The sequence below is a fragment of the Terrapene carolina genome, unplaced genomic scaffold (genome assembly GCF_002925995.2).
Source record: "Terrapene carolina triunguis isolate 2854851 unplaced genomic scaffold, T_m_triunguis-2.0 Scaffold191, whole genome shotgun sequence".
NCBI lineage: Eukaryota > Metazoa > Chordata > Testudines > Emydidae > Terrapene > Terrapene triunguis.
In genome coordinates, this window is record NW_020664542.1 from 463857 (window position 1) to 487696 (window position 23840).

Genomic DNA, 23840 nt, shown 5'->3' on the forward strand with positions numbered 1-23840 from the left:
AGCGCTACCGGCTTCAGGGTTTGCCGGGCAGCCTCCAGACCCTGCGCCCCCGGCTGGGCGCTTCCCCTCCCAGGCTCCAGCTGCGCTGGGGAAGCGCCAGCTGGGGACGCAGGGTCTGAGGGCTGCCCGGCAAACCCTGAAGCCGGTAGCACTGGGGCAGCCCTTTCCCCCTGGCTGGGAGTGGAAGGGAGGAGGGGGCGGAGTTAGGGTGGAGAAGGGGCGGAGTTGGGGCGGGGCTGGGGGTGGGGAAATGGGTGGGGCCAGGGCCCGTGGAGGGTCCTCTTTTTTTATTTATGAGATATGGTAACCCTATTCTTCTCCAGCAGCCGCCCTTGCTAAGAAGTGACACTCTCTGCTCAGCAACAGAGTTTCTACAAAAATGGCCTTTTTAATCACGTTCATTCACACCTCCCTTTGTTGAATGTATGCCATTCATACCTCTCCTGGAGCTATTGTTTCATGTTGAGTGCAGAGACTGCTTTGCATCTGCTCTTCTCAGCTGGTAGGGCTAGAGATGAGACACTGGGTTTATATTAGACAATTGTGCCCATTTAAGGAAACAGATTTTAGATATCTAGCTCGTTAAACCCTAACAAACCCTAATACAGATGCATGGGGATCAGTTTCAGCCTTGCTGGTATCTGTCCTTAGCTTAATTCCGGGCAGTCGGCTTTGCTTTAGGAGTTTGCAATTGTATAATTCAATCCTGTCAGTGGAGTGCAAGCCCTGCAATAGAGACAGCCTTTAGGACTCATCTGCACCGGGTGGGGGCTGCACTTGGGCAGTGATGCTGATGTAACACAGGTGCAAACCGGGACTTGCTCTGGTGTGGTTTATCCTGGTTTGAAGGGGGCTGAGCTCATGCATTGCTCGTGTGCAGCCTCGTGTAGACAATGCATTCATATTTTTTACATGAGAGGTTTGACTCTGCAGTGCGCTGGTGCAGCATTTGCTTTGGAATGGGGAATTGCAGCCACCTCATCCCATTGCACATTGGGTGCTGGGTGTAACTGAGAGCAGCAGCTGGCTTGGCACAGGTTCTTCTCTGCCAGCTTCCTGGGTTATGAAATCTCTTGTGATTCTGCAGCAAGAAGGGTAAGATTGTGTAAAGACTTGGCCTATTGCTTCATGTTTTAGCTGCTAGCAGAACTGCAGAGATGGGAGCATTTTCTTCAAAAAAGTCAGCGTGGCCGCTTATCCAGCACTGTCAGTGGAGAAGGGAGCTGCTGCTAGGGAAGGCTAGGCTGGGAGCTGGCAGTGCGTGGGAGAGAGAGGGCAATGGAGACCTGTGGGTAGCCCAATGTGCAGCAAAGCACGGGATGGACTAAAGTTTAAGTAAGGCCCTTCACTGAGTGGTGGGAGGTTGTTCCGAATGCCTGGGGCTTCTCCTGGATCAGTAATCCAGGGCTGAGCTTTTGAGGCTGGCGAGAGGTTTGATTTCACCTGATGGCAAAGGCACATAATACAATGACACCAATTAGTTGTAAGAGCTCACCTGGGCTCTTGGCTGGAACGAAGTCTAACCAGCCTAAAAAGAAAAGATGTAGAGAAAGGTAGGAGTGTCTGGAAACAGGCATTCCAAATGGCCACCTTTGCCTTAACTACAGTGATTGCAGCCACTCCATTACCTCTGCTTTTGTGGCAGTCTCGATGCTGCTTAATGTGGCCATTTGGGAGAGATGTGCAAGAGGCAACGAGATGGTGCTGCATAGGTACCTGCACGGGGCAAAGCAGGAATCGATGCTAGCAGACAGAGGCAGATCAATGTCCAACTGCTGGAAGTCAGAAAAATTACAGCTGGAACTGGGGTGCAAATTTTCAACAATTAAGGTTATTGTGATATCATCCCAAGGAGTCTTGACATCCAGATTGGGTGTCTCACTCCAGCTCAATCACAAGTTACTGGCCTCAGTGCAGGTGTCGCTGGGGGAAATTCTCTAGCTGGTGTCATGTAGGAGCTCAGACTAGATGGTCAGAGTAATTCCTTCTGGCCTTAGAATTTATACACTCCAATGCCTAATGAACACTTGGGAGAAAGGATATCTTTGTTAAAGATTCAACACCACCCACCCTGTTCCGTGAGGCTTGCAAAGCAAACCCCCAAGGCCTGGTGTACATACTAGTTTGTACAGGGTTAACTAAGGGTGTGCTTTGTAAACTGGTCTAGTTAAACCAGCGCAAGTATGTGCGTAGACAAGGACTAAGGCCTGGTCTACACTAGGACTTTAATTCGGATTTAGCTGCCTTAATCCGAATTAACCCTTCACCCGTCCACACTACAGAGCCAGTTAATTCGAATTAAAGGGCCCTTTAAATCGATTTCTGTACTCCACCTCGACGAACGGAGTAGAGCCTAAATCGATTTTGTTAATTCGAATTAGGGTTAGTGTGGACGCACACCACCGAATTACTGTGTTTAAGTTAATGGGGTAGTGTGGCCGCACACCACCGAATTAATGTGGTTTAAAACCGAATTAAGGTGCTTAGTGTGGCCGCGCACAATCGAATTTATACAACCTGTTTCCCAAATTCGAATTATCTAAATTCGGATTAATCCTGTAGTGTAGACATACCCTAAGATACCCTCCATCAAAACCAGGGCGGGCCAGACATGATACCCCAGATACCTGGGCTCCTCCTATCAACGTCTCTGTACTTTCTCCCACCCTGCACTCGGAGAGCCCTTCATGAGAAGCTCCGCGAGGCTGCTGGGGGCTGATGAGAACTCCTGGGAATTGTTGGTAATTGGGGATCACCTATGAATTCATGGTGTTGGTAAAGCAGCTTTGAAGTGGAGGACTGGTCCCCGCTGGGGCCTTGTGCCGATTCTAGCCTGTGGCATAGCTGTATGGTGCACACCAGGAAAGCTTTGTCTTGCCTGTCGCGATCTTATCCTGCTGTCAAGCCGGAGTTATCTCCACCAGTAAACAGCGGCTGTGCCCATCTGTGCTAGGGGTTTGCATCGAGGCACAACCCCAGGGAGGACACAGTCAAGTAGGGCCGCTTATTGCCTCGGCCACGCTCCTTATTTGGTGCACCAGTTTCCCCCACTCTTGGTCTGTTAGATCGGTGAACTCTGGGCAGGACAGTGCTGGGCACTACCAAAAAGTAATCTTAACTAATTGTAATATTGCAAAGATCTCTCATGACACACCCCCGCACTCATGACACACCCTTCCTGCCTCCTTTCTCCGCCATATGGAAGCAGGCAGGGCCCAGCCCAGCATGTCTGAAACCTTCTGCACCATGCTTTTAATAGAATGAATTAGTGATTTGTTAGCTCACTCATGTCCCCTCCTTCTCAACAGCTCATCGAACTCACGCGGCCCCTGGACTCCTGGCTGGAACACGTGGAGTTTCAGGCCCTTCTGCAGCATCTCAGTCCAGAGAACATCCTTTGGCTCTTCGCCTCTGCGGTTCTGGAGCGACGGATTATCTTCGTGGCAGAGGAGCTCAGGTGAGCCCCCTGCATTTAACCAGCGAGCTAGTTCTGAGAGCTACAAGTAATTCTTCCACTCTACTCTGCGCTGATTAGGCCTCAACGGGAGTATTGTGTCCAGCTCTTGGTGCCACATTTCAGGAAGGATGTGGACAAATTGGAGAGAGTCCAGAGATGATTAAAGGTCTAGAAAACATGACCTATGAGGGAAGATTGAAAAAATTGGGTTTGTTTAGTCTGGCAAAGAGAAGACTGAGAGGGGACATGATAACAGTTTTCAAGCACATAAAAGGTTGTTACAAGGAGGAGGGAGAAGAATTGTTCTTCTTAACCGCTCAGGCTAGGACAAGAAGCAATGGGCTTAAATTGCAGCAAGGGAGGTTTAGGTTGGACATTAGGAAAAAATTCCTGTCAGGGTGGTTAAGCACTGGAATAAATTGCCTCAGGAGGTTGTAGAATCTCCATCATTGGAGATTTGTAAGAGCAGGTTGGACAAACACCTGTCAGGGATGGTCTAGATAATACTTAGGCCTGGGCTGCACTAGCGGGGGGGTTCGAACTAAGATACGCAACTTCAGCTACGCTATTCACGTAGCTGAAGTCGAAATATCTTAGTTCGACTTACCTGGCCGTCCTCATGGCGGCGAGTTGACCGCCGCGGCTCCCCCGTCAACTCCGCTTACTCCTCCTGCCCAGGTGCAGTACAGGCGTCGATTCGGGGATCGATTTATCGCGTCTAGATGAGACGCGATAAATTGATCCCCTATACATTGAACAGACGTACCCCTAGTCCTGCCATGAGTGCAGGGGACTGGACTAAATTACCTCTCCAGGTCCTTTCCAATCCTATGATTCTATGATTCTCTCAGCTCATGAGTACAGGTCACATGCAGCTCGCCCAGCCCTGGAATGCAGCCTGCAGGTGCCCTCAGTTCCACTCCCCGTTCATAAGGGGGCAGAATCAAGTGTTGAATGATGTGTCCTGAAGTCCACTACTCTGTGGATCTCGGTCCCAGGCTGGGTGTAGTTGGGGCTGGCTGAGGGCACCCTCCCCATCCCCACAATGCAGTGAGTGGTGATTAATTTTTTGTGCCCCATCTAGTTCAGGAGATAAAATCAGAATAAATTAATTCCAGGTGCAGGGGAGGAGAGAGAAGCCAAGAACCTTCCACTCTGAGAGCAGACCCTGAGGAGTCTGAGCAAGCGAAGGGTCACTGACCTCCGACAGTTCATGAGGCATGGAAGTCTGATCTAGTGGACAGAGCACTGGTCTGGGACTCAGGAGACTGAGTTCTATCCCTGGCTCTGCCACTGGCCTGCTGCATGGCCTTGGCCGAGTTGCAGTTCATTCTGTGCCTCAGTTTCCCCATCTGTAAAATGGGGATGATGCCCCTGACCTCCTTTGCAGAGTGCTCTGTGGATGAACAGTGCTAGATAAGAACGAGGTGGTATTATTATGTATGATGGAATAACAAGACAGATGGAGTCTGTTCCCAATTGAGCCCAAAGGGTTAATTCTCACTACGCTGACAAGCCCAGGGAGGCAGGTAGCCAGGAAAGTCCCCCTCTCACACTAACATCAGCAGAGCGTAAAGGTTATGCTCACTCCTCGTTAGACAGCCAGTCGACGCAAATCTCTCCTCTCCCTCTCGGATTTCGTTGATCCAACTCATCAGCAGGAAGGATGTCTCTGATTTGATCCCAGCCACCAGAGACTTTCACTCTTCAGTCCCTAGGAAGAAAAATACACATACTGACCTGCGGAAGGATCCTCTCTATAAAATTAGCAAACAATAACTATGTCTAGTGAGGATTAAGCCTTAAAAGCATTGAAATAAGGAGCAAAGGGGGAAGACTTGTGCACTCCTTTCAACCATCCTATTGCCCACAATGCTGTCAATATCGCACTCCAGCACTCCCCGAGGCTTCCACTTCCAACATATACCGAAAAGCAATTCATACCCCAGCCTCCTCAGACTCACGCTGTGCGGGTAGAGCACCAGACCAGGACTCGGGAGACTTGGGTTCTGTTCCCAGCTCTGCTGCCGACCTGCTGGGTGACCCGGGGCAAGTCATGCTCCCTCCCGAGCCTCAGTTTCCCCATCTGCAAAATGGGGATAATGAGCCTGTCCTCCTTTGAGAGCTACTGATGAAAAGAGCTAGGTATGATTATTATTAACTCAGAACCTTAATAGCATTTGTGTCAGCTGATCAGCACATATGACTGTCCCCCATTCCCTGCATTGGAGAGGTTATTTTGCCTTAACTCTGCCGAGGTCACAGTTAGGGTTTTGTGTTAGAGTGAAAGAGAATGAGGTTTATGACCCTCCGAAGAGGCAAAGCCAAACTGCAGCTTGTGCTGAGGGGTAGGGGAAGGCTAGTTGTGTGGGCCGATGGCCGTCTAGCTTGTTGGGTCCCCAGCTGAAGGCAGGGGGTTTCCTCTTCTCTCTAGGGGAGTTTAGTCTGAAACTCAATTTATTGTTTTCTAGTTGGGGAAACTTTTTGTACCAAAAAGGCAAATCTGGAGGCACCACTGATAGTGGTGCCCTGCCACTCAGAGCATTGGTGGAGCAGCAGTGCAGCATGGCCAACTCCAAGGGTTTAAAACCTGTGAGGCTTTGGCCCCCAAAATTGTGAGATTGGGTTAAAAATAATGAGATTTTAAAAAAATATATATTTGGGGGCTTTTTCTTCTGGTTTTTGAGCCCTTAGGGGCATGTATTCAAACTTTTATCCGCAACCACAGAGCTAAAAACTTACTTTTCTTTAGATATTTTAATTAAAGAAAGCTGAGATTCTGATGTAATCACCTGACTCCAGGAGCTGGGGATCTAAGAAGAACATCAAATATTGATTTGTGATGAAATCCTGAGAGTTGGCAACACTGCCATGTGCTAAGGGGAGGGAGATTTCCCAAAAACAGCCGACATAGATGGGGGTAGAATTGAGCTCCGGGAGCTCAATCTATTTAGCTTAACCAAGAGAAGGTGAAGGGGTGATTTGATCAGTCTTGAGCAATATCTATAAGGGAAACCAAAACTTTGATACTGGGTTCTTCAATCTAAGAGACAAGATCCAATGGCTGGAAATTGAAGCAAGACAAATTCAGAATAGGAGTAAGGTTCAAACTTTTTAACAGCGAGGATTATGAATCATGGGAACAGTTTACCAAAGGCCATGGTGGGTTCTCCATCACTGGCAAATTTTAAATCAAGATGGGATGTTTTTCTAAAAGATCTGCTCTCGTTGGAACAGGAATAAGTTCAGGGGTGATCTCTGGCCGATGCTATGCAGCAGGAGGTCAGACCAGATGATCACAATGGTCCCTTCTGGCTTTATAACCTATGAAAAACAGCACCCACCTGTTTAGGAGCCTGTCTCTCCTTGGAAGTCACTTAGACTTTGGCTCCTGTGCCACTCAGGTGCCCTTGAAAATCTCACCCAAGGCCTAACATGCTGGCCAGCTACTTGCCAAATCCAGTTAGTAATCAGAACCCTTATTTATTCGGCAGCGTCCTGTCCCAGTGCATCCATGCCGTGGCAGCTCTTCTCTACCCCTTCTCCTGGGCGCACACCTACATCCCCGTGGTTCCGGAATGCCTGATAGATACCGTCTGTTGCCCCACACCCTTCATGGTTGGAGTCCAGAAGCGTTGCCTAGAGCAGGTTCTCGATCAGCCGATGGAGGAGGTACTGTCTGAGGGGTCTCTGTGCCGGGGCAGCAGATGGGCTTGAAAATGAATGTTTGCCAGTTCGTGCCCCTTGATTGTTATCTCCATGCGGCAGCAGGCAGGGACGGATTTACAACTTGCGCACCCCTAGGCACAGCATCTTCAGCGCCCTTCCCCCCCCCCCCGCCTACAGCTGACCTTTGTGTTGCACACAGTTTTAGAGAGGCATGGCACCCCTAGAATGCAGGGGCCCCTAGGCACATGCCTACTGTGCCCAATTGGAAATCCAGCCCTGGTAGCAGGCCCTGATTTTGTCTCCATCCCAGCCTCAGGAGGAGAAAGGCCCAGAAGGAAACAAGAGCGGACTCCAGCCTGCTCCTAGGGTAACACCCAAGCTGTTCCCGAGGCCAGATGGGATGCTGATATCACCTACCCACTAGCTGGGCAAGGACCTCAGCCCGGATCCCCTGGGGCAGAGGGGGCATGCCTTGCCCTTGGCTCACCCTGTAGTCAACATTGCCCTGAGTGTCTCACTGCTCATAGCTCATGGGAGGTGAGCACGCATCTTAGAAAACTAGTGTAGACACTGCCAGATTTTCCACGCCGGTTCGCTCTTTGGCCTTCTGCTGGAAGCACTAACAATGGGGCAGCTGTGGGGCTGTGGCCCTCTCCCCATGGGGATGTGGGCTGAGACTCCTAAACTCATTTCATGTGGGCTTCCCAAGAGACACTGGATGGGAACCACTTTCAGTCTGGGCTGGATTGGACCCAGTGACTGATTCTAGAGGAGAGAGGCTCCAAATCTCCTTTCCATGTCCCGGGTCCATTCATCCCCCCAGGCCAGGCACTGCTGCCTCTTTCACCAGGCAGGAAGTTTGGAGGAGCCCTTTCCATTGCAGTGTCCTAGAGCAGTTCGTCATCAGGTGCAGCTCAAAGCTTTTCAAATGGACTTGGGGCACAGAAGACTGATCTCAAAATACATTCTCTTAAATCGCTGCCGCTCAGAAGCAGCCTTACAATGCAGCCTGGCTAACGCTGGGTCCTGTCTGTTGGTTTTAGGTGCTGCTGGTTGACTTGTGCGAAGGGAAGTTCTTAAGATCGGTAGGTGTCCCTGGTACAATGCAGACTATCCCCCATGCCGTCGCCAGACGCGGGCGCTTGAAATGTTCTTGTTCGTCACTTGACCAGTATCGCTGAGCCGCTGCAGGTTCCTTAATCCTGGGTTTTCAGTAGCTGTCACTCACTCCTTCCCACCTGTCATTTATTTGCACTCTGCAGGCTTAGGGGGGCAGGGCCTCTTGGCCGAGCTTACATAGCACACTGTCTCTCTCCAACATCCTTTGGGATAAAAATTGATAGGCGATGGCTTCTGGCGGTAGCTAATGAGCCCCACTGAGACTATGGTAATGCAGACTGCACTGCTGCATTAAAGAATGGGTCACAGGGGATCTGGTGGGAGAAGATGTGTTCATTCCAAGATGCTTTGGGCCTGAAGGTATGCTCAGAAAGTGGTTCGGCGAGCTAGAATCCTCTCTCACGCTTCAAAACCTTCTTCCCAGTAAAAGCTACCGTCTCAGGCGTCCCTGGTTTGCAAGAGCTGGGGTGGTGCTAACATCGGTCCATCCTCTTTCAGGTTGGCGACGAAAGAGACATCTTACCGGCCAAGCTGCAGACCGAGATGCTGACTTCTTTGAAGACGCACAACAGCAACAACAACATACAGAGTAGGCAGAGAGTTCTTTCTTTGGGGTGCGCACGGTGGAGTATCTGTGAATGCCCCACAAAGACTGCCGGTGTCCCGGGCTAACCAGCCATCCTGGGGCTAGTGGGCTAAGAACCCGGGACCCAATTTCCTACACTGCCCTCTCAGCTCCAGCCAACCCATCTCTAGGGCTGTGTATGCTTTGGACTCACATGCATGCAGAGAGAGTAGCTAAGTGGTCTAAGCAACTGGACTGGAATAGATATGGTCCCTGGGTTCCAGGTGCTCAGCTTCTGCAGGGACACCTCAGCCCTTCCCGCTTCAGAGGTAGAAAGAGACTGAGGTTTGTGCAGCTTATGGAGTGTGGGGCAAGTCCTCAGCTGGTGTAAAACTGTCATCACTCCATTGGCTTCCTCTCGACATTGACTTCAGTGGAGCTGTGACATCTCCCGCCAGCTCAGGATCTGCCCCAGTGTGTCTGCAATACAACGCTCAAAAGACCAGCTTGGAACTGTCAAGGATCCCAAGGCACTGAGCTATGATTGGGGTTTACTTTGTGGTCCTTACCCAGCCTTTTGCTTCCCCCACCCCTTCTGCCCCACCTGTTGTTCAATGTGATATGCTCTGATTAGCTGCAGCTCCCCACCCCAGAGGTGGCTGCATTTCACCTGCATTTCAGCGCTGCTGTGTCTGCAGGTTGGGAAGTGCTCTGCTTTATTCCCCATCCCCAGCGAACAGGCATAGTACATTGTTTCTGCTCTGCATAGATACTTAAGTGCAGTTGTGGTCAGAAAAGCCCCTGTGGTTATAGCACCTTCTTTCTGTGTGCAGCAGCGATGGACCTGCTGACTTCATTGACAAAAATAGATCCTTTTTGTTGTTAGCCCCGCAGAGCCAGTGCAGCTCTGGGAGAAAGAGCTGGATTCTAGTAGACATTACTAAATTCCAGTCTTCATTATTGGTGGTGATGGGCGAAATGGACAGAGCCCAGTGTGAGACTCAAATGCCAGGCTGAGTTTGCAGGGCTGGCTGTTATATAGAGATTTTAAAAACCCCACAGCCTTTCTAGCTGTCGTGCGAGCACATGGGATCTGGAATCTTTGGAACACAATAAACGTGGGATTTTTCCCGAGTCATTTTCAGAACAGTACCATCGCCTGCCAATTCTCATAGTGCTGCTGTAGAGCATCTTCCTCCCTAAATTCCACAACCATGTAGGATTGTGAAGACCAGTCAGGGAGGAGAAATAATCCATCAGTAGGGAGGGGTGCAAAAAATCCAGAAGGCTCTTGATAGCTTCATCTGGACAAAACAGAAAGCCAGTGACCCTGAATATCCCTCAGTGAAATCTGGATCTGGGACATCTGGACAGCTAGACTCCCTTCTGCCACTACAGAGTATACATGCTAATACAGCAGGGGGAGTCCTCTATCCAGAACAGCCTGTGAAGGGCAGTACCATGTACTAGTGGCTGTTACAACTCTTTAATGATTTAACACCAAGAAATTGGATTTTAGTGTGTGAAGGAGATGGCAATTGCTTCTGACATGAACACAACATGTGAATTAGGTCAGCGTGCAATGAGGCCATCCATCTAGCATCTCGCAGGCTGGTGTACTTCACATTTTAAGGTGGTAGACACAATTCCTTGAATGTGTATACAGTGCTCGGAGTTCCTTGGAAGCAAAGTGTTATAAGAATCATAGAATATCAGGGTTGGAAGGGACCTCAGGAGGTCATCTAGTCCAACCCCCTGCTCAAAGCAGGACCAATCCCCAACTAAATCATCCCAACCAGGGCTTCGTCAAGCCTGACCTTAAAAACCTCTAAGGAAGGAGATTCCACCACCTCCCTAGGTAACCCATTCCAGTGCTTCACCACCCTCCTAGCGAAAAAGTTTTTCCTAATATCCAACCTAAACCTCCCCCTCTGCAACTTGAGATCATTACTCCTTGTTCTGTCAAAGTTTGGTGGCAGTAATTATCCATTGGACTGGGGCAATTGAATACAACATTGGGATTGAACAATGGTTCAGTTTATACTCCTGCCGGCTCCTTAGCGAATGGGACCTCCTGGCTTTTCTCCCATGCCATGACTGGGTTTGGCGTCACACAACTTAGCACAATTCAGGTGTTACAGCTGCTTTTGAATGGAAAAGCAGGGGGGTTGTCTTTGGAATGCCCCAGACTGTGGCACAGAGAAGAGACGAGAGGTGGGATGGCCCAGTGGTCAGAGCACTAGCCTGGGACTCAGGAGACCTGGTTTCAAGTTCCTGCCCCACCACAGACTGGGTGATCATTGGGTGTGTCATTTCGGCCCAAATCCTTTAAGGAAATTTGGAGCGTAAATACTTCTGAGGATCTGACCCTTTGTTCCCTCATGATAGCCCTTACCTGCCTCACAGAAGGGTTGTGAGTGTAAATACATTCAGATTGTGAGGTGCCCACGTCCTGAGTTAATGGGGATCGTGTGAATATCAGCCCCCATGCCCAAACCGTGTGTCTTCTATTCCCTTTTCAGCGTCTGAACAAGTGAACACCCACGTCTCCAACACCTTCGTGCAATTCTTCGTCAAAACCGTTGGCCATTATACATTGCACCTCAAGTGGAGTAAGAGTGGCCAGGGCTCCTTTCAGGAGAAGGCGTTCTGCAAAGCCATCACCTCCAGGTCCTGCCGCAAGTTTGTGAAAAGATTTGTGAGGACTCAGATGTTTTCCCTCTTTATCCAGGAAGCGGAAAGGAGCAGGATAACCCAAGAAGGTAAATTGCCCCATCTCCTCCCTCTTCCCTGCTCCCTGTTACTGCCCTGGCATTCAGGAAGCAGCAGGATCCCTGGAGGCCACTCTTTGGTTTCTTTGAGCTAGCGGGAGCAGGACTCATTTGCATATTTGCTTGTGCAAATGAGATGCAAATGTTTTTGTGTGACTGCTCCTGAAAACAACCGGGGAAGGGAGATGCTGTTAGAGAAGATGGTACAGGCAGTGATAGTCAGTCTCTCCAATAACTTCTGCCTGCAATGCACCAGCAGAGGCACGTGTATCGGTTGCAATAGTCTCTTTCATCACTGCAGCCCCTGGATGGAGGAGGTAATTGCAGACTCCAGAACTCAGCCTGCATTTGTATTGAAAACAGTCAAAGGGCAAGGAGGAAAGCACTAGTGCAAAGCTCTCCTTGCTTATTCTCTTCCCTACAGTGTATTCCCTGACACACACACACACCTCACGTAAGGGCTGTAAATAATGCAGTATGGCCTAGTAGATGGAGCACTGGTATGCGCCGCAGGAGAGCTTCATTCTAATTCCTAGCCCTGCCACTGGATTTCTGGCTGATCTTGGGCAAATCACCACTCCGCGCCTCAGTTTACCTATCTGAAAATGGGCTGTATAAGACCTGGGTAGTAGTATTACTATTATTGCCACTTTCAAGAAGAATTTCAACAATGTCTCACAGTTACTGAGCTAGCTGCACCTCTGAGCCCCCTGCACTCTCTCAGTGCGCTCCCCCATCCCCTTCAGTTTGGATCCGGTACCATTTTATCCCCGATATTTGTGATGCTTGCACTGCTGGTTCAGCTTCAGCCCATCGTTGCTCAAGGTGCAGGTAGATTTGGAGCCAGTGCTGCTGCTCTGGTGCCCTCTGATGCAAATTGACAGGAACCGTTAGATTTTATTCCTGCTATTAGAGAGATTCCACCAACCCCTCTTCCATCCCTGTCTCTCTGCCTTCTCAGCACCTAAACCCCATGGCGATTGGTGTACTATAAAAATGTATATGGAGAATATGGCCATAGCTCCATCTCCCCGGTCCATCTTCAGGGTCTTTGCTTTGATCGCTGGTTCTTATGGAGTTTGTTGGGCTAATCTCTGCTTCTGCTGCGCTTCCGTAGCATGTTGTTATAAAACAGAAACCAGCCAATGATCTCTACCACTCTGAAACCTGTCAATTGTTGATGAAACTCCAATGTAGTGTATGACTGATCCAGCTTTTGTTTTCTACAGGGTATTTCCAGCAGAAAGTAACTGAATATCAAGAACAAAAAAAGAAACAAAGGAGAAATTCCTGAAGTACTGTTCTGAAAGAGGGGAGCCTGGCTGGGCTTGGGCGGATATCTTTCTGCAGCAATATTCTGTCCAGACTGGGTCAGCATCTCACTCAAAGGCAGAGCGCCCTTTGCTTTGCTGGCTCTGAGCATCTCTGGAACCTTGCCCCTTTTCCTGTGAATAATGAGATGCCTGGTCAACACAGGATGCCATTTTCTTCCCAGTCTCTTCTTTCTCAGGGCATGATTGCACTGGAAGCCTCTCTTCTACATCGCTAGCAAACATGGATGTGATTTTTTTATCCAGGCCAACTGACACCATGGACCAAGCTGCAGTTCTTAGCCAAAGGGCAGCATGTGGCCCCGTAATGAGTTCCTATTGGAAGACAATCACGGACCTTACATAGAAATCGAGTGAAATCGAGGCGGGATTGTCTGCTTGCTGTATAATGGCTAAGAATGTAGAATAATTGTTAAGATAAAATGTATCAGTAAGAAATATTTTTAATTATTAAAAAAAAAAATCTAAATTTTCTAACTGAGAGACATTCTAGGCAATGTATATTCCTGAAGGGCTCCCATTAATAAGGTGGTTTCATATTCTTTTTATAGCGAACGGCTTCATTGTTCCAGACTTACATGAGCTAAAAATGAGACTGCAGATTTTGATGAGACTTCCTGAAAGTCACCTGTTGGCTTAGGCGTTGATGAGAACAGTAGGCCCAAAATAGACCGTATGAAGGAGTGCAAACTGGGGTTTGGCGTGAAGTTGCTTGTTTGCACTAGCTCCGTTTCGAGAGGCTGTAGGGGATGTGCGCTAGACGTGGAAAATCGGCAGCTCAGAGAAGGGAGACAGCATTGTTAACATTCAGTGGTGCATGCGTTCCTGAAAAGCTGTACTCTTCTTTCTTGTTCTGGATGCTGAATTTTAAAACTATTTTCCAGTTCATCTTACAGAGGCTGCATTGAGCTTAATTATGCCTGCTCATCTCTCCCCTTTCTTTAGCGCATTCTTACAGGGAGCATAGAGCCAGAGTCCAAACTGGTACTGCCTGCAGTTTTGACTGGCCCCAGAGGGGCGGGAAATATATGGATAAAGCCCGACAGTTCACTCCTGCAAGTGTTGGGATGGTTGCCCAGATGAGAGCGCTTGCTGAACTCTTTCCCAAAATACATACAGTTTTTTCACTTTACTCCATGATTCCTCAAATGACTGCCGCCTTTAGACCCTAGAGCTTGCCCGGATGTGTGTTATGTGTTACCAAAGATATTAGCCTTTGTTATTTGTAGTGCCTGGGAGTCTCTCATGGAACATGACCCCATTGTGCTAGGTGTGTACGCTATTTATTAGGTGTATTACAGTAGTACATAGGATTCCCAGTCCTGGACCGGGACCCGATTGTGCTCCTCTCTCTCTCTGCCCCAAAGACTCTCCCTGTTGTGTAGAGCTGATGGAATGGGTAGTTTTCAGAAAATAACTATTTAGGATTAATGGTTCTTTTTGCCACCATTATTTTTCATAAGTTTACCTGTTAGCAAAGACTGGCATGTGAAATCTTCTTCAGAGAAACTCCAGGAAGAATTGCCCTTTTTCAAAATGGCCACCACCTCCCATTTTTCCCAGTGAGAGTGAAGCAATGGGGTAGTCAAATATTTTTTGTCAAGGTCCAAATTTCTTGGTCAAGGTACAGACTCCAGAGAAAATAATAAAAAAAACCCCCACTAATGAGAATTAAATAAAAAGATTTCAAACCATTCAAAAGCATCTGGAGGTCCAGATTCGGCCCACGATCTGCCTATTGACTACCCCTGTCCGTAGAGAAGATGGTGACCCTCTGCTGTCAGGCAGTTACCTTAGACCTTAGTCCATCCCGTGCTTTGCTACACATTGGGCTACCCACATTTGACATCCTTGCCTGTCACCTGCCCTTCTCTCCAAATCTTCCCATTTCATGTTGAGGTTCTGTCAGGCAGTAGAGAGAGAAAAAGGGAGGTGGCAGCCATTTTGAGGATAGCTCATTGTGCAGTTCTCTGAAGGTGTAGTTCTCTGCAACTGCTGAAGAAAGTTATGAAGAATAACTGCAAGGAATGATCATTAAACCTAAGAAGATTTCTTCAAATGCAGATTTCCATGAGTTTTAACTATATGGGAAGTTTGAAGAGTCTGTGTTATCCAGTAAGAAAGAACATTAAGGACAAAAAAAATCTGAAACAGAGTGCTAAATTTCTTAGGACTTACCATATAAAATGCATTTTTTTTTTTATGTGCTGCACTGGGTTTGGGGGACAGGGAATATACAGTGTTCTGATGTAACATACAGTGAAGCCTTGCTTTAATAGCAAAACTCGATCTCCTAATGGTTCTCTTTTTACTTACCCGTGATAATGCTCAGTCTCTCCCATTCCCATGGGGCTGTTCCTCTTTCTGATAGCTGATCTCTTGGATGCAATTGCCGTCTGTCCGCTCTTTCTAGCATCAGAGAGAACTGTCTCCAGGTGCTGCCATGGAGATGATTGTAATACTTTGGTTTCATTTCAATTGTTGGCTTTTAGTGTGCAAGCCCTGGATGGGGCTGGGAGCTTGTGATGTGCAGGTCAGACGGGATGATCAGGGGGGGAGGGATAGCTCAGTGGTTTGAGCATTGGCCTGCTAAACCCAGCGTTGTGAGTTCAATCCTTGAGGGGGCCACTTAGGGATCTGGGGCAAAATCAGTACTTGGTCCTGCTAGTGAAGGCAGGGGGCTGGACTCAATGACTTTTTCAAGGTCCCTTCCAGTTCTAGGAGATAAGATATCTCCATTAATTTATCTGGTGATCCCTTCTGGCCTTAAACCATATGACAGTGCCCCTCTTCCCTTCTTAGCCCAGTGCTGGCTCTTGGGCTGCATAGCTGCTAAACCTTTGTCAAGCCCACTGTGCCACATATTGATGTGCAGGCTGAATGGCGCAGCAGTCTCCTCATGACCTTGGCGGTATCAAGGGGCCATCTGCTGCACAGAGGCCAGCTAAACAGCGAGCTTGGCATTAGTGAGAGCTTTGGCGCACACATGGTGGATGCCCTAGTTGATAGTTCTCTCTCCTACCACCTCAGTGTAAATGAAAATCTCTGGTGCCCCCCAGTGGTTACCACCCTCAAAATGTTTCATTTGCATAAGCTATCTGAATGATGTTCATTTTTGTATTTGTGGGCTTGATTGCTAGGGTACTGGCAATAGTTGTAAGCACTAGTTTTAGGGTGTGTGTATACCCTTATATACCCACTTTATAGCCTGACAGGGTTGGGCAGTTTAGGATTCTAGGTTGAATCTTTACTCTGTCTACACTGTGGTAATCTTGAATGCTTTAAGAATTACAGAAGGCCAACAGCTCTCGTTGGGTTGTCTCTCCATTCTCAAGAGCTCTTAGAGGGTTTTTTTCCCCTCCTCTTTCCTGTCTTGGTGGTGGTGAAGAGGTGGAGCTAATAATTCCTTCTGAAGGTGGTAAGACTTTGGTCACTCCGTTCTCTTGTGGGAGTGAACTCCAGTCATGGGCCATCTATGACTCTGTCAGGCTCTGTCCTCAGCACCTGTAAATCTAACCTATAATGTTGATATTGCCCCTGAGAAGCAGAGTTATTATGGCAAATCTTAATCAGAGGAGGAGAGACTTTGAAGATTAAGGCTTGAGTTGAATTTGACTCCGTATGCAGTGGGGAACCAGACCCAGATGAGCTTAAATTCATAACTGTTAGACACTAAAAATCATGGTCTTTATACAGACACTGGGTTTATGGTTTATTACAACAATCAGTAATTCATTAACCACCTCCCCCCCTTTTTTTCCCCCCCCCCTTTTTCTTTTTTGGTCCTTCCTCTAGCTGAAGAGGTGTTAACAGGCCACTTCACCTTGAATGGTCTCTTACAATATGTGTTAATGACTTATGCTAAACAGTCTGTTCCACCTTGTAGTTAGCTGTCTTTCCCAGACCTGAAGAAGAGCTCGGTGTAGCTCCAGAGCTTGTCTCTCTCGCCCAAAGAAGTTGGTCCAATAAAAGGTATTAGCTCACCCACCTTGTCTCTCTAGATCCTGAAAGGCATTTAGGTGCTTAACTCCCAGTGATTTCAATGGGAATTAGGCTCCTCAATGCCTTTGAGTATCTGGGCCTTATCCTCCCCTGTGCCTCAGTCCCCGACCTGTAAAATGGAGATAAGTGCACTGCCCTACCTCTCAGGGGCATTGTGAGAAAAAAAATTCATTAAAGATTTTTAGGTGCTTAGATACAACAGAAACAGGGTCTATATATGTACTGGCTATAGACAAACTGTCTCTGTATCACACTCCTTGCCATAAGTCTGAGCCATCTTATAAATTTAAAAAAAAAAAAAACAAACAAAAAAAAAAAAAAACCAATGTTTTCGTTTCATTGGCCCCCAGGTGGAGGGGAAATTTTCTGCCTGGCAGTGTGGTTTTTAGGGGAAAGCTAGTTCAAAGCAGCTTATGTCACATTTTGTTTTCAAGATACTGAGGTTTGTACTCGTGGTGATGCGTTCCAGGAAGTTCTACATGCAAGAGAGAGTTCTGTAAAAGTGCTGCATCCAGTGCTTGCTCGTACTCTACATCAGAAAGGGCAAAGTTTAAGGTTGAACTTGCAACTTGCTGTCTCTTTGGCCTTATGAAGTATGATACACTTTACTGAGAAATCTCATTCAGTTTCTCAATTAATTCCACAGCCTTCGATCCATATGTCTATAATAATCTGCAATCACATAAATAGAGACAGTATCATAATGCATAAGGGCAAAGTTCATTTATTACAGGCAATTTATACAGCACCTATATACACAGTGACTAGATGTACTTTATGAGCAGTAACATTTCTCAAGTATAAGGAGCAAGCTTCCCGCAGCACCTGCTGAAACTTTACAAGCAGAAATGGGAAATCTTCCTCCTAAAGTGAACACTAGGGGTACTGGAGCTACCAGTTAGTGAAAAGCCTGGGAAAAGGTGCATCTTATAGCATTTCCTGAACAGGCTTTAGTTTAGATGTATTTCCAGAAGTGAAGACCTCATGTTGGCTCCCTCAAGCCTCATCCTTGGGACATTTAGATTAATTGTTCCAGACCGACACATGGTGCAGTGGATCAGACTGGGAGCAGTGGTCTCTGAAATAGTTAGACTAGGAATTTTAAGGCTTCGGGACTTCAGCTGATAAGCAGCACTTTAAATTTCCTATCTTGATCACTGTCTTCTGTGCCATTGCTAGTAACCTGCAGCTCACTGTATGCACTGGTGTGGCTCTGAGCTGAGCCCACTCATGGGCTAGTCAGTGCAACTGTACCTTTGAGTGGCTTTTACCTTTCATTTTAGTATTTAACTGGCAAGATACACTCCTGCTCATCTGTTGCAAGTATTCAGTTTAGATAGATTTCAGTAGGTTACATCTTGCTTTGGTCCTGGAATTCTGCATCAGCACATACACCCTTAGATCAGCATGTGACTTCTGATGGAGCAATCATACGGGAAGAGATTCCTGGAGAAATATTTGACACATTGAGATTGTGCAACTCCTAATACCTAAAAGGGGGCCGTAGGGCTTGTCACTTAGAGAAGACAAGTAGAATCCAGACTCTAGTAGTTCTACTCCGGACCCAATATGAACTATTGGGAAGTTATTTAGATTCCTTGTGCCTCAATTTACCACGCATAAAATGGGCATAATATGTCTATGGCTTTGGGAGCTGGGCTGTAAGGCTTTGTTAATTAGCAAAGAAAGTGCTTTGAGATGCTTGGATGACAGGCACTGTAGACACATGAAGCATTATAAAAGTCTCTTTAAACAGCACACAAGATTTTGCTTCACCAGACCAAATACTTAACCCAGTGTGACAAAGCAGCTGACACACATGGAAAGACAATTGTAGCTCTTAGAATTTCCTTATTTATTAAAGAGCAGAAAGAAATTTTTGCTTAAATTCTATACGTAAAAAAGTAACAGTAAAATTTGCTTTTAAAGTGTTTCCACTGAAGAAAATTGTGAAGTTAGTTTTTTTTTATTTAAAAAAAAAATTAATTAATTTACAAAGACACCGCACTATATTGCATGCTGATAGTCACGCCCTTCTCCGACACGGCCCCACTAAAATATACTGTTGAACAGTATATGTAAGCAAATGAACCACCTCAATCTGGACTGAAAGTCCCTTCAGCTATTTCAGTCACACAAGCTAGTGGGATATCTCTGTTTTACAAGCTCAGCTCTTTAGTAAAAGAAATTTCAAGTGGACACTAAAGAATTTCACTAAGATGATGAAATATTAAAATTATAAAGCACATTTTTTGCTGTTTGTAAATATACTACATTAGAAATTTCAGTTGTTAGGGATCCATTCACCACAGATAGTTTATTCTGTATTCAAGGTAATTACAAAGACAAAGCATTACTTCCTGCATGCTTTCCTGGGCACAGAACCAGTAGAGTTGACTACATGATGTTTGACTGGAGAGTACTTGGAATTCACTCTCTCAGAGGCAAAGACTAGTTAAGGAGTGTTACCAGTAACAAAGAATAAAAGTTATACAACGTTGATTATTATAAATTAAATTTGTTCTTATCTGCTCCTTTTGCCTTAGTCTCCTAAATATGTTCATATTCCTCCCTATAGAAAACACTTGTTTTGTATTTCTCATCACAGCAACCACCCAGTCACTAATGGTGATTAGAATGTGTGGAAGAGACCTTGATTCTGAATACATGGATGCGTAGATGGGAAGCAATCTGATTGCACACGCTGATGCAGTAGCGAAGCAAATCAAAGAGGGAAAAGATCTGCAAAGGGAAAAATGGCATGTGTTAGATCTATCTATACTGGACATGAATGTACCATGTTTCATCTATCCTTCATGTTACCACAGTCTCTCTAAAAGCATCAAGGACTGCTCTCTTGAGTCCTTCTCTTCCTCCACTAAAGGTTTATTAGTGCACCAAGCTTTCTTAATTTTTCAGCCTAGAATTTAAATCTACATTTCAATAAATAAAAAAAAAAAAAAAAAAAAGACAGTGACTGTAGAAAGCTTTTGTAAGATGCCCCATGAGCTGTGGATATTAATGATTTCAAGTGTAGAATTCTGATCTTACTTTGGGACAAAATTTATACAACCCTGTATTTGAATGTATTTTAAAGTGATTCATTGTAATGGGAATGATCAAGTTTCAGCACTGTAATTTATGCACGTTGAACCTTTATTACATACCAAGCTCCCAACTAAAACACATGCCCCAGTGAGCATGAAGTGAATGTACTGTAATTCCTTAATAGCTGGGCTTTTCCACCACTTGTAGCTAGTACAGAAAGAAGTTCCCAACTGCTCACAGGATTAAGCAACTGTCATCATGTTATACCTGCACAGCATGCTTTAGAATGGCTGTCTAGAAAGTGGCAGCCTGACCTGAACTTGGTTTGGTTTTCAATGCTCTAATCAGGAAGAGACATGGCTCTATAGCCAAGACTTCCTCCTCTGTGAGACTCGTCCTGGTAGCTATCATTGCTCTGATACTACATGAATTTCAGGAATTCCACCTGTGGGTTTGTGTGTTATAGAGCTTTTGCTGTGGGGCACTCCAAAGTGTGGAAATTACATTCCTGCAAAAATACATCTCAGCACATTTCTCCCCAATGGGTTCTAAACCTAGGACTTCGAGTACTGCTCATTCAACATGGCTTTAAAACTGTGTTTAAACAGAGTGGGGTCCATAAGCCCAACCAAACCATGTTTCAGCCAAGTTAGCCTGAACCCTGTTTAAAACTGATTCAGGCAAGAAGGTTCCCAAGTCCATGCTTCTTTGTCTGAGTCATCTGTGCACAATTGGTGCAAACTGTGTGTGATCTGTACACAACTGGCACAAACTCTGTATGCATGTGGGGAGCGTGAGCGAACAAGCAGATGCACAAAAGATCATTGATGAACAGAAAATACAATGACCTACTTACCATGGCAATCCAAAGTACAATATATTCATCAATAAAGCTGTTAAAGTACTGGTCCAAGAACAAAAGTGCTGGACCTATGAATGCTGTATCATGCAGATGCATTTCACTTTTGGTCATATGTGCAACCTATTAAAAAAAGAGACAGTAGTCTAGTCTAAACAAATCCCAAAACCAATGTTTTCAGCTGATTATTAACACTTCTGTATAGAGCAGGGATCTCAAACTCAAATGACCATGAGGGCCACATGAGGACTAGTACATTGGCCCGAAGGCTCATAGACTCATAGACTTTAAGGTCAGAAGGGACCAATATGGTCATCTAGTCTGACCTCCCGCATGATGCAGGCCATAAATGTTGACCCCCCCCCACTTTCCCTTAACTCTGCTGTTGAAGTCTCCAGATCGTGATCTAAAGACTTCAAGTTGCGGAGAATCTTCCAGCTTGCGACCCCTGCCCTATGCTGCGGAGGAAGGCGAAAAACCTCCAGGGCTACTGCCAATCTACCCTGGAGGAAAATTCCTTCCCGACCCCAAATATGGCGATCAGCAGAACCCCGAGCATACAGGCAAGATTCTCTAGCCAGACCCTCATTTTACCAGCTGCATCACTGACACCCCCACTGCTGCCCCCAGCCTCGCCCCTTCCCACCCCTTCCCCAAAGTCCCCACCCCAACCCCTTCCCCAAAGTCCCCACCCCAACTCTGTCCCCTCCCTGCCCCATTCCGACCCCTTCCCCAATCCCCGCCTCCTCCCCTGAGCGCACGGCTCCCCGCTCCTCCCCCCTCCCTCCTGGAAAGCACTAAGCACCGCCAAACAGCTGTTTGGCGGCAGGAAGTGCCTGGAGGTAGGCAGAGGAGCAGGGATGCAGCACGCGCAGGGGGGCGGCAGGTGAGGGGAGATTGGCGGCCGCAGGAAATAACCCAGGGGCCGCGGGGAGCTTGCAGGCCGCAGCAAATAACTCTGCGGGCCATATGTTTGAGACCCCGGTTATAGAGTATTTTAATGAAATGTCACCAAAGATTATTGCAATGTAAATTACATGCTGCTGATTCATTCCTTAATGGGCTATGACAAATTCTCAAGAAAAATGTGTGTTGTAGGTACCAATTAGAACCACTACAGATTCATGGGATACACAGCAGCAGCATTAAATCACTTTAATACAGTGAAGGAAGAGTGTGGCTAGTCAATACAGGAAACTGACGTTGTGGGGAAGGTAGACCTTAGAGAAACTACAAAGACCATCCTATACAATAACAAAGATGAAGGAAAAGAATCAATGACTCTGAGGCACTTACCACCAATTTGTTAGTTATTTTAGCAGATACAAAACCAAAAGTAAGTATATATAGGCAAGGATGCTTTTCAAAGAGCTGCACAGCAGATTTCTTGTAGATCATTGCAGCTAATACGATAACTGATCCAATATGAAGAAAGGGTGAAAGGACACTTGTTCCCTATAGCGAGGGAGAAGAAAGTGTTGGCTTAATGAAAAGTGCACACAATTGAACAACAGATGTGTTGTGTGCATATTATTTAAATTAAAATGTGCCTGTCTGAACTCACTTCTGCCAGTAGTGAAATGTGACTGAGTGGTGAAATGTGTCAGCTGATAATGTGGTTGGAGACTTTGGTTTGAAGGTCTCACAAGTTGTGTGTTGTATGAAGGAAACATGCAGTTTCAGCTACAAAACAAAAATGTATTGGGGGGGCAAGGGGAGGGAAGGCTTCAAATTGCAAAAATGGTGCTGTGGTTATCTTCTAACTCTTGTACAACAAGCAGGAAATGATTCTGTTCTTAAATGACAGGGGCCCAAACATGTGTATGTCTGTATAATGGTGATAATACATTTTTGTTAAGATGTCAATGCTCAAAAGCAAAATATAACAGAGTAGTCCAACTAACTCAACTGGCACAAACACAAAAAACACAGACTCTCCTAAAAAGTTCATGAAACCTTTCAACCCCCCCCCAAAAAAATATCAAAAAATCCCTTAAGAAAGAAGTCGGACAAGAATGTTAACTTTGACTATCCCATCTCTTCTGGAAGGTCAATAGCTTTCATATTCTTGTCAGATGCAAAAGCACCAAACAAAAAGCATGCATATCAGAGAGAGTTTGGTTTGGAAAATTCATGGATTCTAGAAGGTAAGACCTTGTAGAACATAACAATGGCCATAGTGGGTCAGACCAATGGACTGTCTAGCCCAGTATCCTGTCTTCCAACAGTAGCCAATGCCAGGTGCTTCAGAGGGAATTAACAGAGCAGGCAATCATTGAGTGATCCATCCTCTGTCATCCACTCCCAGCTTCTGGCAAACACAGGCCAGACAAACTCTGACCATCCTGGCTAATAGCCATTGATGGACCTATCCTCCATGAACTTATATAGCTCTTTCTTGAACCCTGTTATAATTTTGGCCTTCACAACATCCCCTGCCAACAAGTTCCACAGGTTGATTGTGTGTTGTGTGAAGAAGTACTTCCTTATGTTTGTTTTAAACTTGTTGCCTATTAATTTCATTGGGTGACCCCTAGTTCTTGTGTTATGTGAAGGAGTAAATAACACTTCCTTATTCACTTTCTCCACACCAGTCAATTTTATAGACCTCTATCCATATCCCCTCTTAGGGTACGTCTACACTTACCGGAGGGTCCGGCGGCAGGCAATCGATGTTCTGGGATCGATTTATCGCGTCTGGTTAAGACGCGATAAATCGATCCCGGATGTGCCCCGGATCGATCCCGGAAGTGCTCGCCGTCGACGCTGGTACTCCAGCTCGGCGAGCGGAGTACGCGGCATCGACGGGGGAGCCTTCCTGCCGCGTCTGGACCCGCGGTAAGTTCGGACTAAGGTACTTCGAATTCAGTTATTAACGTAGCTGAATTTGCGTACCTTAGTCCGAAGTGGGGGGGGTAGTGTAGACCAGGCCTTAGTCATCTTTTTTCCAAGATGAAAAGTCCCGGTTTTTTTCCATCTCTCCTCATACATAAGCTGTTCCATACCCCTAGTAATTTTT

General features: G+C 46.5%; 2 protein-coding genes across 4 annotated transcripts in view; one reads left to right on the forward strand and one right to left on the reverse strand.

Annotated features, from left to right (window-relative positions):
- DENND2D (DENN domain containing 2D) overlaps positions 1-13299 on the forward strand; it is a 23467-nt gene extending 10168 nt beyond the window's left edge. Inside the window, exons 6-11 of the mRNA XM_029912127.1 lie at positions 3309-3457; positions 6952-7129; positions 8170-8211; positions 8744-8834; positions 11333-11572; positions 12811-13299. Coding sequence (XP_029767987.1) covers positions 3309-3457; positions 6952-7129; positions 8170-8211; positions 8744-8834; positions 11333-11572; positions 12811-12875 — 765 coding nt within the window. The 3' untranslated portion in view covers positions 12876-13299. The remainder of the gene's footprint in view (positions 1-3308; positions 3458-6951; positions 7130-8169; positions 8212-8743; positions 8835-11332; positions 11573-12810) is intronic.
- Positions 13300-18835: 5536 nt separating this feature from the next.
- CEPT1 (choline/ethanolamine phosphotransferase 1) overlaps positions 18836-23840 on the reverse strand; it is a 47977-nt gene continuing 42972 nt past the window's right edge. For all 3 annotated transcript variants that reach the window (XM_024217862.2, XM_024217889.2, XM_024217882.2), the window contains exons 7-9: positions 22118-22276; positions 20819-20944; positions 18836-19656 (exon numbers count right to left, since the gene is read on the reverse strand). In XM_024217862.2, coding sequence (XP_024073630.1) covers positions 19537-19656; positions 20819-20944; positions 22118-22276 — 405 coding nt within the window. In that variant the 3' untranslated portion in view covers positions 18836-19536. The remainder of the gene's footprint in view (positions 19657-20818; positions 20945-22117; positions 22277-23840) is intronic.